The sequence below is a fragment of the Salvia hispanica genome, chromosome 5 (assembly GCF_023119035.1).
Source record: "Salvia hispanica cultivar TCC Black 2014 chromosome 5, UniMelb_Shisp_WGS_1.0, whole genome shotgun sequence".
NCBI classification, from domain to species: Eukaryota; Viridiplantae; Streptophyta; class Magnoliopsida; order Lamiales; family Lamiaceae; genus Salvia; species Salvia hispanica.
This window is the reverse complement of record NC_062969.1, coordinates 13,809,942-13,823,207: the sequence shown is the minus strand read 5'-3', so window position 1 is coordinate 13,823,207 and position 13,266 is coordinate 13,809,942. Positions and strand designations below refer to the sequence as shown.

At 34.5% G+C, this 13,266-nt stretch overlaps 2 protein-coding genes across 2 annotated transcripts; both read right to left on the bottom strand.

The window, feature by feature from the left end:
* Positions 1-246: 246 nt before the first annotated feature.
* LOC125190353 (PHD finger protein ALFIN-LIKE 4-like) lies at positions 247-4,777 on the bottom strand. The gene is made up of 5 exons (XM_048087633.1): positions 4,499-4,777; positions 4,270-4,302; positions 3,309-3,537; positions 2,569-2,659; positions 247-798 (listed from the first exon to the last, which is right to left on the bottom strand). Exons 1-5 carry the CDS (start codon positions 4,593-4,595, stop codon positions 526-528), a joined length of 723 nt encoding a protein of 240 aa, XP_047943590.1. The 5' UTR covers positions 4,596-4,777; the 3' UTR covers positions 247-525.
* Positions 4,778-6,466: 1,689 nt separating this feature from the next.
* LOC125190119 (alpha/beta hydrolase domain-containing protein WAV2-like) lies at positions 6,467-11,383 on the bottom strand. Its single transcript, XM_048087322.1, has 8 exons — positions 10,906-11,383; positions 10,189-10,224; positions 9,965-10,043; positions 9,629-9,683; positions 9,306-9,422; positions 8,445-8,609; positions 7,244-7,481; positions 6,467-6,761 (listed from the first exon to the last, which is right to left on the bottom strand). The coding sequence occupies exons 1-7, from the start codon at positions 11,141-11,143 to the stop codon at positions 7,248-7,250; spliced, it is 924 nt and encodes a 307-aa protein (XP_047943279.1). The 5' UTR covers positions 11,144-11,383; the 3' UTR covers positions 6,467-6,761; positions 7,244-7,247.
* Positions 11,384-13,266: the final 1,883 nt, after the last annotated feature.

Genomic DNA, 13,266 nt, shown 5'->3' with positions numbered 1-13,266 from the left:
CTGTCCTGGTGACATGGAACAATGGCAGGACACATTAGAGGGGAAGCTCGTGGAACAGGCGTCACACAAGGGCACGGTGAGGGGCGTTCGAGATAATTAACCGCATTACTAAACAAACTAACAAACACGTACATTTTTCTGCAAAATTTAACTTTTCTACTAAACGGGAGGCATAGATAGCATAATATCCATAAGTGAAATACCATAGCCCATTTACTATCTTATCTCTCATTGCACTACCATACATAGCAAACTAGTGCTAGATGGAAACTACGCAACAATGTGTGAAGAGTATACATACACAGCTTTGTGTGCTAAACTGGGTGCAAAACATCTCCAACTGTAGCCTTTAGATGTTACTGGTTAACTGAAATATGTAGCTAAGACAGGAATATTAAAAGTAAGCTATGCAATGAACGATAAAAGCTAAAACCAAAGACAGAAGAGCATCTAACTATTCCAGATATAAAATGACTAGGACTGTACACAACCAAGACCAATTATACTAGCATTGGAAGACGGGCGTCAAGGCGGGGCACTCGCGTCCGTACAGGTTGGACATTTGAACTCAGTAATGTGCTCCGCCTCAGCAAGTGTGATATTGGCGCACCTCCCATGGAAACATCTCTGGCATAGGTCACAGAAAATCCAGATGTCATCGGAGGTGTAATATTTACCACATGATCCGCACAAGATTTCCTCATGTTCGTCTTCATCCTCTACGTCCGATCCCTCGTCCTCTTCATTTGATCCCTCATACTTGGCCTCATCATTTGGTTGGGGCACTGACATTCTCTCCTGTAAATTACAGAAAAGAAAGTAAGATCCTTTTTCACTATTATAGCTTCAGAAGAGGAAATAAAGCACAGCGACTGAAGTTGTATGAATAGAAGAGGATCCATGAAGTTTGGAAAATGAATTGATCATGAAAATAACCACAAGATTCATCACATGGATGTACTGTTGATACATTGTATCACCCACCTGCCAGTATATGAAGTCATTGATACAACACAGTCAAATCCCGAAACTACTACCTAATGATTAGTGAAACAACTACTAAGCTTTTTTTTAATACCCTCGGTCCATGTAAAATAGTCCCCATGGTGGACAAAACGAGTTTTAATGCACAATTGGTAAACTAGTAGAGAGAAAGAGAAAAGGTGGTTGAAGTAGCTTTAGAAAGTTTTCATAGTCAGTAGATATAAGGGTTATAGAAAGTTTCCATAAATAGACAGGGACTAAATGAAAAAAATGGAACCATTATTCTTAGACGGAATCACACATGGAGTAAGTTTTAGTGTCAGCAGCATCACATCTCACCCTCACAATGATGTTACATGTGACACAGTGAATATGTTACGTACGGAGAATTCATGGTTTTCTTCATTCTTTTTCCTCATCCATGTTAGAGTGCAGAACTTCTATAGAACATGCTAATTGCCCATGACTATGATGCATCTTAATTCAACTAATGGAAGCACGCTAGTTTTGGATTCTGTAGTCAGAGAGTGTTGTGTACAAACTTATTACTCACACATAGCAGCACTGTGGAAAGGCAACATATAGATGAACTTGGGCACAGCAAAGTCATCATAACCATCATGTAAAACAAGGGGATATTATTTCTTTCCTTTGATAAAAAGAAACATGCTAACAATATCCAATAACTAACAAAGTCATCATGAAACATCAATTCTTAAACTATTTGACATCATAACATCATCAAATTTCCAGATTTTCTTTTCTTACCTCAGTAGAAAATCAATTGTTTTTTATCATCAACCAGCCAGAACAGCATGTAAAGCAAACAGCTTAGTCCTGCCTTAGCAGATTGAAAAGCAAGACTAATTGATAAATTTGCAGAAATTTTAATGAGATGAGTTATGACACCAGAACTCATGCCCAATAATGATGAATGTTATCTCATGTTTTGGTTCAAGTGCATAACAATGTGGTATATAAATTCAAACATTTATTCAGAGATATAGCTCAGCCTCAAACCTATAGGTTATGAAATTTAGCTGGTAAGATCCTGAAATGATATGTTTATTAGTATGTATATTACAACCAAATCTCAGGCTACAGTTTAAACTTCCCGGACATGGTAACCTCAATATTTAGGATGAGGGACCAAACTGGAAAAGAACTTCGAATTCTGCCTACTAGAAGGACCAGGAGGAAGGGTGAAAGAAGAGGTTAGCTTTATTCATCACTACTTCTACCTTAATAGTAACATAATGATTTCCCAAAATAAAGTGGAGACAAGAATGGACAGGTATAGTCATGTGAAAAATATATCTTTGGTCACAAGGCAGTCGAAGATCTCTTTGCTAGCTTGTAGCTCACAAGTTTTTATACTGGACAAAATATAGGCCATTATGAATGAGCAGAGTGTAACACAAAAGCCATATTTTTAAAACTCGTATAAACGTATATGTCTTCCAAAATAATAGAATAGGAATAGTGTTTTAGTGATGCAAGACCCAAGATATCAACAGAAAAAAGATATGATGATTTATGATTACCCAAGATATCAATAGAAAAAGATATGATGATTTCATTTACCAATTCTATTATTGCTTGCTTATATTTTGCATCTTGTGTCACAACTTCTAAAATGGTTGGGAGATCATTTATCATATCGAATAGAACTTTCCTGCATCCAAGACAACAGAATGAAGTTAGCAATAATCGCAGATTCAAAGAAATTAAGTAAAGGCCATTATACATAATCGCCCAGATGATACAATAGTACTACTAACTTTATAATGCAATATGCTCATCTTTAGTAGTAAGGAACAATAAATTAAAGGGGTTGGCAACCAAGCCAAAACTTTGTTTAGGTAATGAAACTTCAGCATAAAATACTAGGACCATAGGTCAGATGGCATTCTCATTACTTTTTCCCACGGGGTTGGAAAGCTTATTCGAAACATATAGGCAATTATAAAGTGCTAACTTAAGATTAGCATTATCATGCTTGAATACATGGGAGATTAGCAAAAGACTAGATAGAAAGTAAGCACACATTAACAAAGGAATTGGGACAACTATGCACAATATGGAAGGGAGATCACCTGATCTACATCGATAAATCAAAACTATATATAGTTGTTCTTTAGTATCATCATCACTCCAAATAGAATAGAACATATAATTCTCAGCCTTCTATAGATCCCCCACCCCCAACAGGGATCAATAGGATGGAATTTTAAGGAAACGAATAAGGGAGTGATTTACAGTAAATGAAAAAAAGTTAAAGCGAAAGAATATTTAAATAACTTCACAATTTACAAAATCACTACCTGTCAGTTTTATCGAAATCAAATCTGGCACCAAAATAGAAGGCAAGAGAAAGTAGCCATGCATCACTGTGGATGGCAACACGAGCTAGCCAGTCCTTTCCTTGCATTCCATATCTGGAAAAGTTTATACCTAAAGAAGGTTCTGGAATCTCTGGAGGCACCTCCTGAGCAGGCAGATCTAATTTCCATTGCCCATTGGGTAATCCATAAAGACACAGATCTGGCTTTTCTGCAAAATGTCCGTTAATTTGACAACAGCAGCGTCATTAATGGGTATAATTTTCGTTTATCGAATGATTAAATAGCGGCTGATTATAGCAATAAACAGTAATATCCTTCACTACAGACTAACCCATATATAAGTTGGTGATAAATGTATAGCAGTGGATATAAGAAAACAATTGCACTAACAACTTTTCTTCTTGCATTGCCTAGAAATTTAATGGTCAGATCTTCATGCATGACTGCCACACAACAATACAAAGGGTAATACTGTATACATATGATATCCATGAGCAGCCAAAGCATATTCATAAAAGTTCCACCCCACACCATATATTGATATATGAAAACAATTTGGTGTTGCATCAACAACGGGTATAGGACATCAAAGATACCGCGTCAACAAGTTGCACGTTCTTATGTAAGAATCCTAAGATTAAGTCCACAGCAGTCAGCAGGAATATCAGTACTATACTATACAATTAAAGAACCCCAAAATTGCAACAATCAAAGAACCCCAAAATTGCAACAGATAACTGCATAATGAGGAGTACTATAAATCGAGTATCAAATAACACTAAAACTGAAAGTAATTTTTATAAAAAATTGCAAACCATGTAACGATAAAACTCAGTAACACATGCCAAAATTTTCTTATATGAACAAGTGCCAAAATATTTCAAAAGAGTAATAGAACTGATCGAAAAATCAGCCAAATAGAAACTTTAACCTAACTCACCAGGATCACACTGTCGGATGAATTCCTTAACATCTGAAAAGGAGAAAATAAATAAATAAACAGAGGAAGAAAAAGAAATAAAAACAAATTTAGCAGAATGCAGTACAATCAAGAAACAGAAACCCTAACTCCAAGAAGAATAAAGAAGATCAAATTACAAGAGCATTATATTGAACTTTTTTTATCAAAAAAAGAAAGGATAGAGAGAGAGAGAGAGAGAGCGCGTTACCAGTGGTGAGAGCTTTGATCAAGGCCATGCGTCTACCATTGTAATCTCCGAAAACCCCCAACACCGTGCGAGGATCGTCGGGCCTAATTCCGTCCATCACAGCTGAAGTGTTCGTTAGCTATGGTTTGAAGAATTGGAGGGTTGAAGGATAGAGATAGAGAGAGAGAAGAGTCGGTTATGATTTGAATTAAAAAAGAGAGGGAGACATTTGCTTTAACTGAAATTGATATCTACTCTATCAACCTCCATCAACTTTAAATTATGAAGTTATTCTACTTTTTTTTAGTGTGTTCTGTATAAAACAGTCTTATTTTGAAAAATAGAAAATGAGCTTTAAAATGTCCTGAAAATGAATACGTACCAATTATGTTAGTAACATTTATCAATTCTATGATTGTATCTCAATTTCTCATCTTGTCAATTCTATCTCAGTATTGTCAATTCTAGTACAATATTAATAACATTTTGCTACATAACCATTTCCACCTACGTTAATATGGAAATACTATTAATAAAACCATAAAGCAATTTATGTACACAATAAGCCATCTTGCAAAACTCTCTCCATCCTACTTTAAGGTCCAGCTTATGATGGAATGGAATAAGAAGGAAATGAAATGGAGATGAGAATGAAATGAAGGTGAGAATGGAATGACAATTCAATTCCATTCTTGTGCTTGGTAACAAGGAATGCAAAAGGAATGGAATTGTTATTCCTTGATTGATTTCATTCCTATGTTTGATATCTACAAATTAATATAGAAATGAAATGGAATGAAATATGAATAATTAATATGTTGATTCTACCAAAAAAAGCACTACACACATTTCATATGCTACACACACTTCACACATTTCACACACTTCACACACTACTATGTTACTCACATTTAACACATTTCAAGCATCCTATTTTTCAATTTGTGTAGTGTGTATAGTGTGTGAAATGTGTAGTTCGTGAACTGTGTAGTGTGTGTTGTGTGTGAAATGAATGTAGTGTGTGAAATATGTGTAGAGTGTGTAGTGCGTGTAGACGTGTAGTGTGCGAATGTGTGTAGTGTGTGAAATGTGTGAAGTGTGTGAAGTGTGCGTGTGTTTATTTTTCATTTATTAAAAAATTCTAAATTTTAATTTTATTATAAAATTGTGATGATATTAAAATTAAATATATTATAAAATAATATTTATATAATATTGTTAAAATTTAAAATAAGAAGAAAAGAAAATGGAATGGAATGGAATGACAATTTCTTAGTTAAATGGATGGAATGGGTATTTCCATGTGGAATGGAATGGTGATTCCTAACAAAAATATTTACCAAGCAAAGGAATGGATGTAAGAATGTCATTCCATTCCACCATACCAAAAAGGGCCTAAGTGAATTATTTTTCCTTTTGGAATGTATCACTTTAAATGCCAGATTTTTAAAAATAAGAAGATCATTCTCTCTACTTTTTCTGTCTCTTACTTTATTTTCTCCATTTAACTCACAAAACAATACTCCCTCCGTCCCAGATAATTTGTTCTAGTTTTCCATTTCGGTCCGTCCCACATAATTTGTCCCACTTCACTTTTATCATTTTTGGTAGTTGACCTCATATTCCACTAACTCATTCTTACTCACATTTTATTATAAAACTAATATATAAAGGTAGGACCCACATTCCACTAACTTTTTCAACCCATTTTTCATTATAATTCTTAATACCCGTGCCCGGTCAAAGTGACCCGAATTATCCGGGACGGAGGGAGTACTAAATAAAATCTCGCCGCTAGAAATACTCCATTTGAAATGGGACGGAGGGAATATATGTCAGGATTCAAGCCCATAGTTTGATAGCTCTAACTATAAATACGCGCACCGGCATGTCCTAACGACCAAATGCTCCAAAGATAATAGTAATACAGCAAACACAGAATTTAAGTTTTTTTTATTCTAAACAAATGAATATATTGATGCACTACGATTAGGTCCAAACAAGTCGACAATAGAAGACACCAATTCCAATCAGCAATAATACCAGAATATTTTCTCCAATTCCTTCTTCATACAAGTACTATTATTCTTATTAGGAAATGGTGCACTATAACCACGTTCATCTCATATACACCAAAAAGCGTCCAAACTGTCTTGCAAAATTTGTGCCTCTCCAATAGTAGCAGCCATCTTCAACCACAGTGCTTTCTTGTAAATGGGCACAGCTGTTCACTCCCCAGTCCCAGGACAAAACTCCACATCCCACCATAAAACCTTGCATTAATCTGAAAGAAACAGAAAAAAAATGATACTTAAAAAAATACAAGGCAACAATTGGTCAGAAAAACCCAACTCTGCAACGCTTTGTCTTTATAGCCGCCTAAAGCAACATTACAAGAGATATAAAATGAGAATTATACACTGAGAGGCCATATGAAAAAAGAGAGCTACATGTTAAGAATCAAAGCCATAAGAGGAATTGGCGGGAACAACAGAGTTGGATATTCTTCTTGTAAAAGGTGGAGTTAAAGGGCCAAAATTAAAGAGTGATGTTAGACATTTGGGTGGATAATGGAAAAGGGCTTCATATCTACACTAGCAATTTATTTGCTAGATGTATTGTCATTCTTACTCTAAAGACGGTGCCTAGGCGTGAAGTTTGGGAAACCTAATGTGGTAAGTTGAAGTTAATTCTAGCTGTAGAGGGTATAGTATAGTGCAGCAGACAGGTATCTGGAGATTGGAGTAAAATAAATCCAAAACTTACCCACTTAAGAGGAGCCACTATCCTTCTTTTCTGGCACTGTTTTTTCCAAGAACTCCTGAATTGTTCTCCAATATCGATCACCACCAGACAACCATGTATCCATATGCATTCCCGTAGGGAATTCTACAAATGAACACTGCTGATTCCGGGCAGCTGCTTTAGCATATAGCATCTCCATGTGAGCTGGGGGAACCATTTCATCTTGTAGTCCAGAAAGGAGGAGGATTGGCTGTTTGACCTGTGCAGTTAAAAACATAAAATGTTAGTGAACAATTTTATCTTAGTTAGAAAACATAACTTCTCTTCCACAAGAGGCAAAATTAAATAATGGCAAATAACTACTGGAAAGGAATGTTTGACAAGAGCCTGGATAATTACATATCACAAGCAGCTGTTGATACTTACCTTCATCTACTTTCAATCTAGTCACTTACCTCTCTGATAATTTTCATTTTAATTCGTCAACTAGCATTTAATTATAGATTAATCCCTTTCAAAAAATGTAGTATAGTTTAATTGCCAGAGAGCTGGCGTGCATCCTGCTCAGTATACTTTTCTTGGATGAGAACTTAACACTCAAGTCATTTGCACTTTATCTGTCATTTTTCTTATTATTTCAACCAGTAAATAAGAAAATAAGAGTGGCAAAAATAAAAATTAGCAGAAACCACGAAATGGAAGCTAGGATGGAAATAGCCACTAACTACTTTGTCATGCTAGCTTTCTGTCAACTAAAAATACCTTTCGCAGAAGTGATTGATTTGAAAGTAAAACTTAAGGTCGGAATTCAAAGCAGAAAAAAGAAAAAGATAGATAACTAAAATGAAAGTAAGCACAAGTTAAGTAAGTACTTATCAATACATCTAAGACAGTACATCCTATGTGACAGTTCGAAATAGAATTATAGGAATCATGACTTTCCACACGTGAAAAAGGAAATGAAAAGATTTATATCCTAATAGTTAGTTACTTTACATTCTCATAATTATGCTAGCAGCTGGTTACAACACGAAGTATAAAATTGATCACTTATCTTTGATTCATTTGGTAGCAATTGAATTTATTAAAGACTCATATTCTAACATAAAAACTAAGCCTTTGAGCTTTATGCCACATAGAGCTGATTGCCAGTATTTTGGCATTGGCAAGACACCCACACAAGTAAGAACAAATAATAGACTCCAACAACATGTAGGCTCACCTCTCCAATAACATCGACAGTGCTCCAGGGAGAACGAACAAGAAAATTAAGAACTTTAGGACCCTTGGAGCCACCTTTTCCAATAAACCACTTCAGAAATGGTAAGAGAACTCCAGCCATGTCCAAAATGGATGTGAAAGTATTTTCTAGTATCAGTGCAGCTACCTGTGATGTTTCAGTTAAAAATAATATCAGAGCGAGGCAAGCAAAGAATGTAAGACTACATCATATTGCTAAAACACAAAAAAACGAAAAGAAGAATGCTAAAACGCGAGAGTCATATGGATATCAAAGTTTGATGAAGATTTTAGCGACCAGTGGCCCTAAAATATTTACCAAGTGTCTACAATGTGATTGTAAGGTGCCGTGGTAAAAAAAACAGCTAGGCCTAAAGGGAAAGTCAGCGAAGGGAAACAATAACCACATAATTTTGTTACTCGCATTAAATCTAACATTGCTACATACTAAATAGTAACACTAGAGTGTCAGAGTCACGTAGGTCATGGTTCTAAAATGATACATCAGAAAATTCAGAACAAACTAGGAAACGGCGAGTAAATGCAAATTAAGAGGAAAATGGGGCATGCTGTATTATGTCTATTTCCCTCTTACACATTCACATTAGCTTATGTCTATTTCAAAAGCTGTACTATATTATTTTGGACATTAGTTGGAAAAACAAAATTGTCGCTTTGATACATCTGTTGATCTGAATTCTGAAAGTAGAAGTTTGTGCACAAAATGGTACTGTATTAAATAAAGGTTTTCCCCTGCTAAAGTAAATAACTCATGGGGGAGAGAAGGTAAGATATATAAAAGAAGTGTGGTTCCCAGCCTGTAGGGATGAACGGATGATATTACCTTGTCTGGATTGTTTCTAACTAGCGCAGTTCCAACAGCTCCCCCAAGAGACCTTCCAAAGACAACAATTCTGGAAGTGTCAATATCTACTCTTTCAACCAGATGATTCAAAGCAGCCTGTTTAGTTGGAAAACGGCATGAATTAGCATAATTTGCATCCAATCCTTCCCATACCTCACCACATGAAATAACAGAATTAAAAATATACATGTATATACACAAAAAGACACAGCAGGAATACAATAATCCTCCTCCTCTAATTAAAAGCTAAGAGTTGGCTGAAAGACACTTTTATATAGAAGATCGGGAGCAAGAAGGCAAACCTGAGCATCCTTAGTGATACCTTGTTGTGAAGGGAACCCATCACTAGCTCCATAACTGAAAATTTCGAGGCAGAAAAATGAGCTAATTCGTTTAGATAACTAAGCACAGAATGGCTAAGTGTACCAAGCATACCATCAAAAGAGGATGGGAAAAAGGGCAGAAATGGAAAAGGAAGAGGTGAACAAGATGAGGATGAAGTATTATCAGAAGAAGATGATACAGAATACATGTAATTAATAGTCAGGAGCTTGAAAAAGATGCAAGTAGATACAAATACACACATAAAAAGGACGATAAACTCTGGTTTCAATCTGCTATATAGAAAAGCTGCTCACCCTCTGTATGAAAGCATGAAAACATTGCATTGCAATTGCTGTAACATAATCCGAACCATTTCAAGGCGGTGAGCAATATCTGTAATTAACTAGTCAAGGCCCAACATAATATACACAAATTCCTTCCCAAATAGGAAACACTGGGAGCTACCTCTAGTCCTCTACACATCAGACATTGTTATATAACCAATAGCCACCCATAAAAATAACAACGAAAAAGATACTGCCAGCATTTTCCTGGAAAAAGAGAATAGTTGGACCTGAAAAAGTCATGAAAACATGTCTTAGTGTTAGTCAGTCCAATCAGTAATAGCTTATGTTTCAGAAACATTTAAATGATAAAATAGAAGACCAGAAATAAGGAGGCTCAGAAGAGTGGAGTAGTAATTTAATAACTGATGCATCTCCTTCAAGACTCACACTCTTCTTAGCAATAATTGCACCATCAAATATATGATCTCCTTTTGTCCTTTTTATTATTTTACTTTGTGTGAATATACAGGGAAACAGATAGATGTACATACAGTTTTATGGTGTCCATAGTTTTCCAAACATGTGGTACTATAGGACACAAAGAGAAAGCAAGTATTGGATTAGTTAGAGATGCCGCTGATACGTTGCTCACAGTTTAGCAGTACTTATAATGATCCGTTTGATACTTAAACTGAGAAAAGGTCAGATAGAGAAGTGAAGCATCTTAATTTTATAAAATAAGTAAATTGTATAGCCTCGGATCCAAGTTTCCATCTCCAATCAGTAGGAAGCATCTTAATTCCACAAGATCACCCCACCACACTAACCAAAAAAGAATTTCGGAAGCTTCTTACACACTACCACAAAACCCTAAAAATCAAGTGCCAAATTATTTAGACTTCAATCGCGACTCCAAACAACCGTAAAAACAGCAAAGCATACAGAGAACCTAATAAAAAGACACAAACCTTTACAATCGGAGGAGAGCTTGATGAACCAAGCGTGAAGACGGACGCCGTCAGATGAAGTGAGCCAGACATCCTCGTATAAGAGGCGGAGACGGGCAGGGGTGATGGGGTAGGACTTAGTGAGACCAGGCAGCACGGGTACGTAGACGAGCTTCTCCTGGAAAGCCACGAGCAATGCCATGCCGGCCACCACGATTCCGCCAACTCCATAGAGCAACGCGCTCACGAACGACACCATGGATTGACGCACGCCCTTCCCCCCCTCGCTCTCTCTCTCTCTCTCTACTTTATCTTTGTAAACAAGATTGAGTGTTTTCGTGGGTGTATCTGATTCCGGAGCATGGATCGTCGATCGATGCGCAGAGGGAATTGAATTTTGCTGGTTGATGTTTGTGTGTTGAGAGATTTAGATTTTAGAGAGATCCAAATGGGGGATTTTCTAGTTTCTAGTTTCCCTTGCGTTTTAGCATTTCTGGGTTCAGCAATGTGATCTAAACGACATCGTTTAAGCAAATGGATGGTTGCTTTGGAAATCAATAACTTTTAAAATCTTTTACTCCGTACTTATTAGGGTTCAAATATTAGACCTAGAAAATGAAAACGAAAAAAATCCTATATAGGTTTATGAATTATGGGGGAGGAGTTGTAATCAATGTCGAACCCCTTTTTAAAGACTGAATAGAGATCAAATTTGGGTCATCCATTTTCTTAATCTTGTGGTTATGATTAATTTACAGTTAATTTAATATTTTATTCAGTAAATATTTTTTTTAATAATTTTTATATATTTTTTTATTTTTTTATTCAATAAAAACTTGGTGGAGTAAATAATGAACTATATTCACTACATAATGAACTAAATGAACGTATGTTATGAAGTAATTTTTCGCATTCATTACATACTGAATTTACTTCTACTGAAAGATAATTATGTCATAACACATTATGAAATAATAAACTAATAGAATTGAGGAATAAACTAATGGAATGAAGTTAGAGCATTGACTGAATGATGTAATAAACTAATATAATGAAGAAATAGCATAACTGAATGAAGTAATAAGTTCATTACTTTGACGTTTAACATATTTAACATTGTATTTCAATAAAATATCATATTTACTTCATTTCTAATGTTCATTTGGTTCATTATTTATTGAATACTATATTTCATTACTACCGCTTAACGTTTAACACTAAAATTTATTGTATCATTAATGTATTTCAATTACTTCATAACATACTTCATTTAGTTCATTATTTAGTAAATATAGTTCATTATTTACCCCGACAAGTTTTTATTGAATAAAAAAAATTAAAAAAATTAAAAAAATTTATTGAATAAAATATTAAATTAATTATTAATTAATCCTAACCACGAGATTAAGAAAATAGATGGCCCTAATTTGATCTTTAATTAGGTCTTTAACATTGGATTTGTGGGTAATAGGACTCTTATGGGAGAGAGACGATCGGCGATGGATCATTGAAGCAAAATATATAGAAGAGTTTAAGTAGCATTATCTAATACTAGAAATATTCATACTATTTTTAAAACGTCTCAAAAAAATATAGAAGAGTTTAAGTAGCATTATCTAATACTAGAAATATTCATACTATTTTTAAAACGCCTCAAAAAAATTTATTTTTCTTTTTAAATTATCCATTTTCATATCTTTATTTCGATTGAAATATATTTAATGATTAAATTTCAAGCATTATTCAATTAAATTAAAATCATAAAATTAAATTATTTAAAATTGAAAAATTAAAATCCTAAAATCATACTCTATAGTTAAAATTATAAAAACAACATAATCGAAATAAATAAAAGAATTACGAATCAGTTAAATTTAAATTTAGCTTCTCAATTTGGTCATAAAAACTTTTTTTATAATATTTATCAATCGGTTGTCACTCATTATCGACATGTCTTTTGATAACGTTTTTTTGTACGTATTGACCAACATTGCACGAACTTATTGAATCCATTGTGCTTATTACATTATCGATAACTTACTTCTATAAGGTATCGGCTGAAATATCTTTCACAACCATGGATGTACCAATCACGCTTTTTATGACATGATTTGTCATTTATTATTTTCAGTTCGATCATCAGTTATAATTGTTAATCAATTTTTTTCTCAAGTATAAATGGGAATCGAATTGAAAGCAAAAAAATTCGACTATCGATTAGTTAATAACCATTTTACACGATCAATTGCCGATTAAACATGAACCTACTAAATGAATATTCACCCTATATCACATGCTATGTCTCTCTGCTTCTTATGAGATTTTTCATTTCCTTATTTCATTGGAAAGGTAAGATTGAAGGAATATTAGCAGTAGAATAAA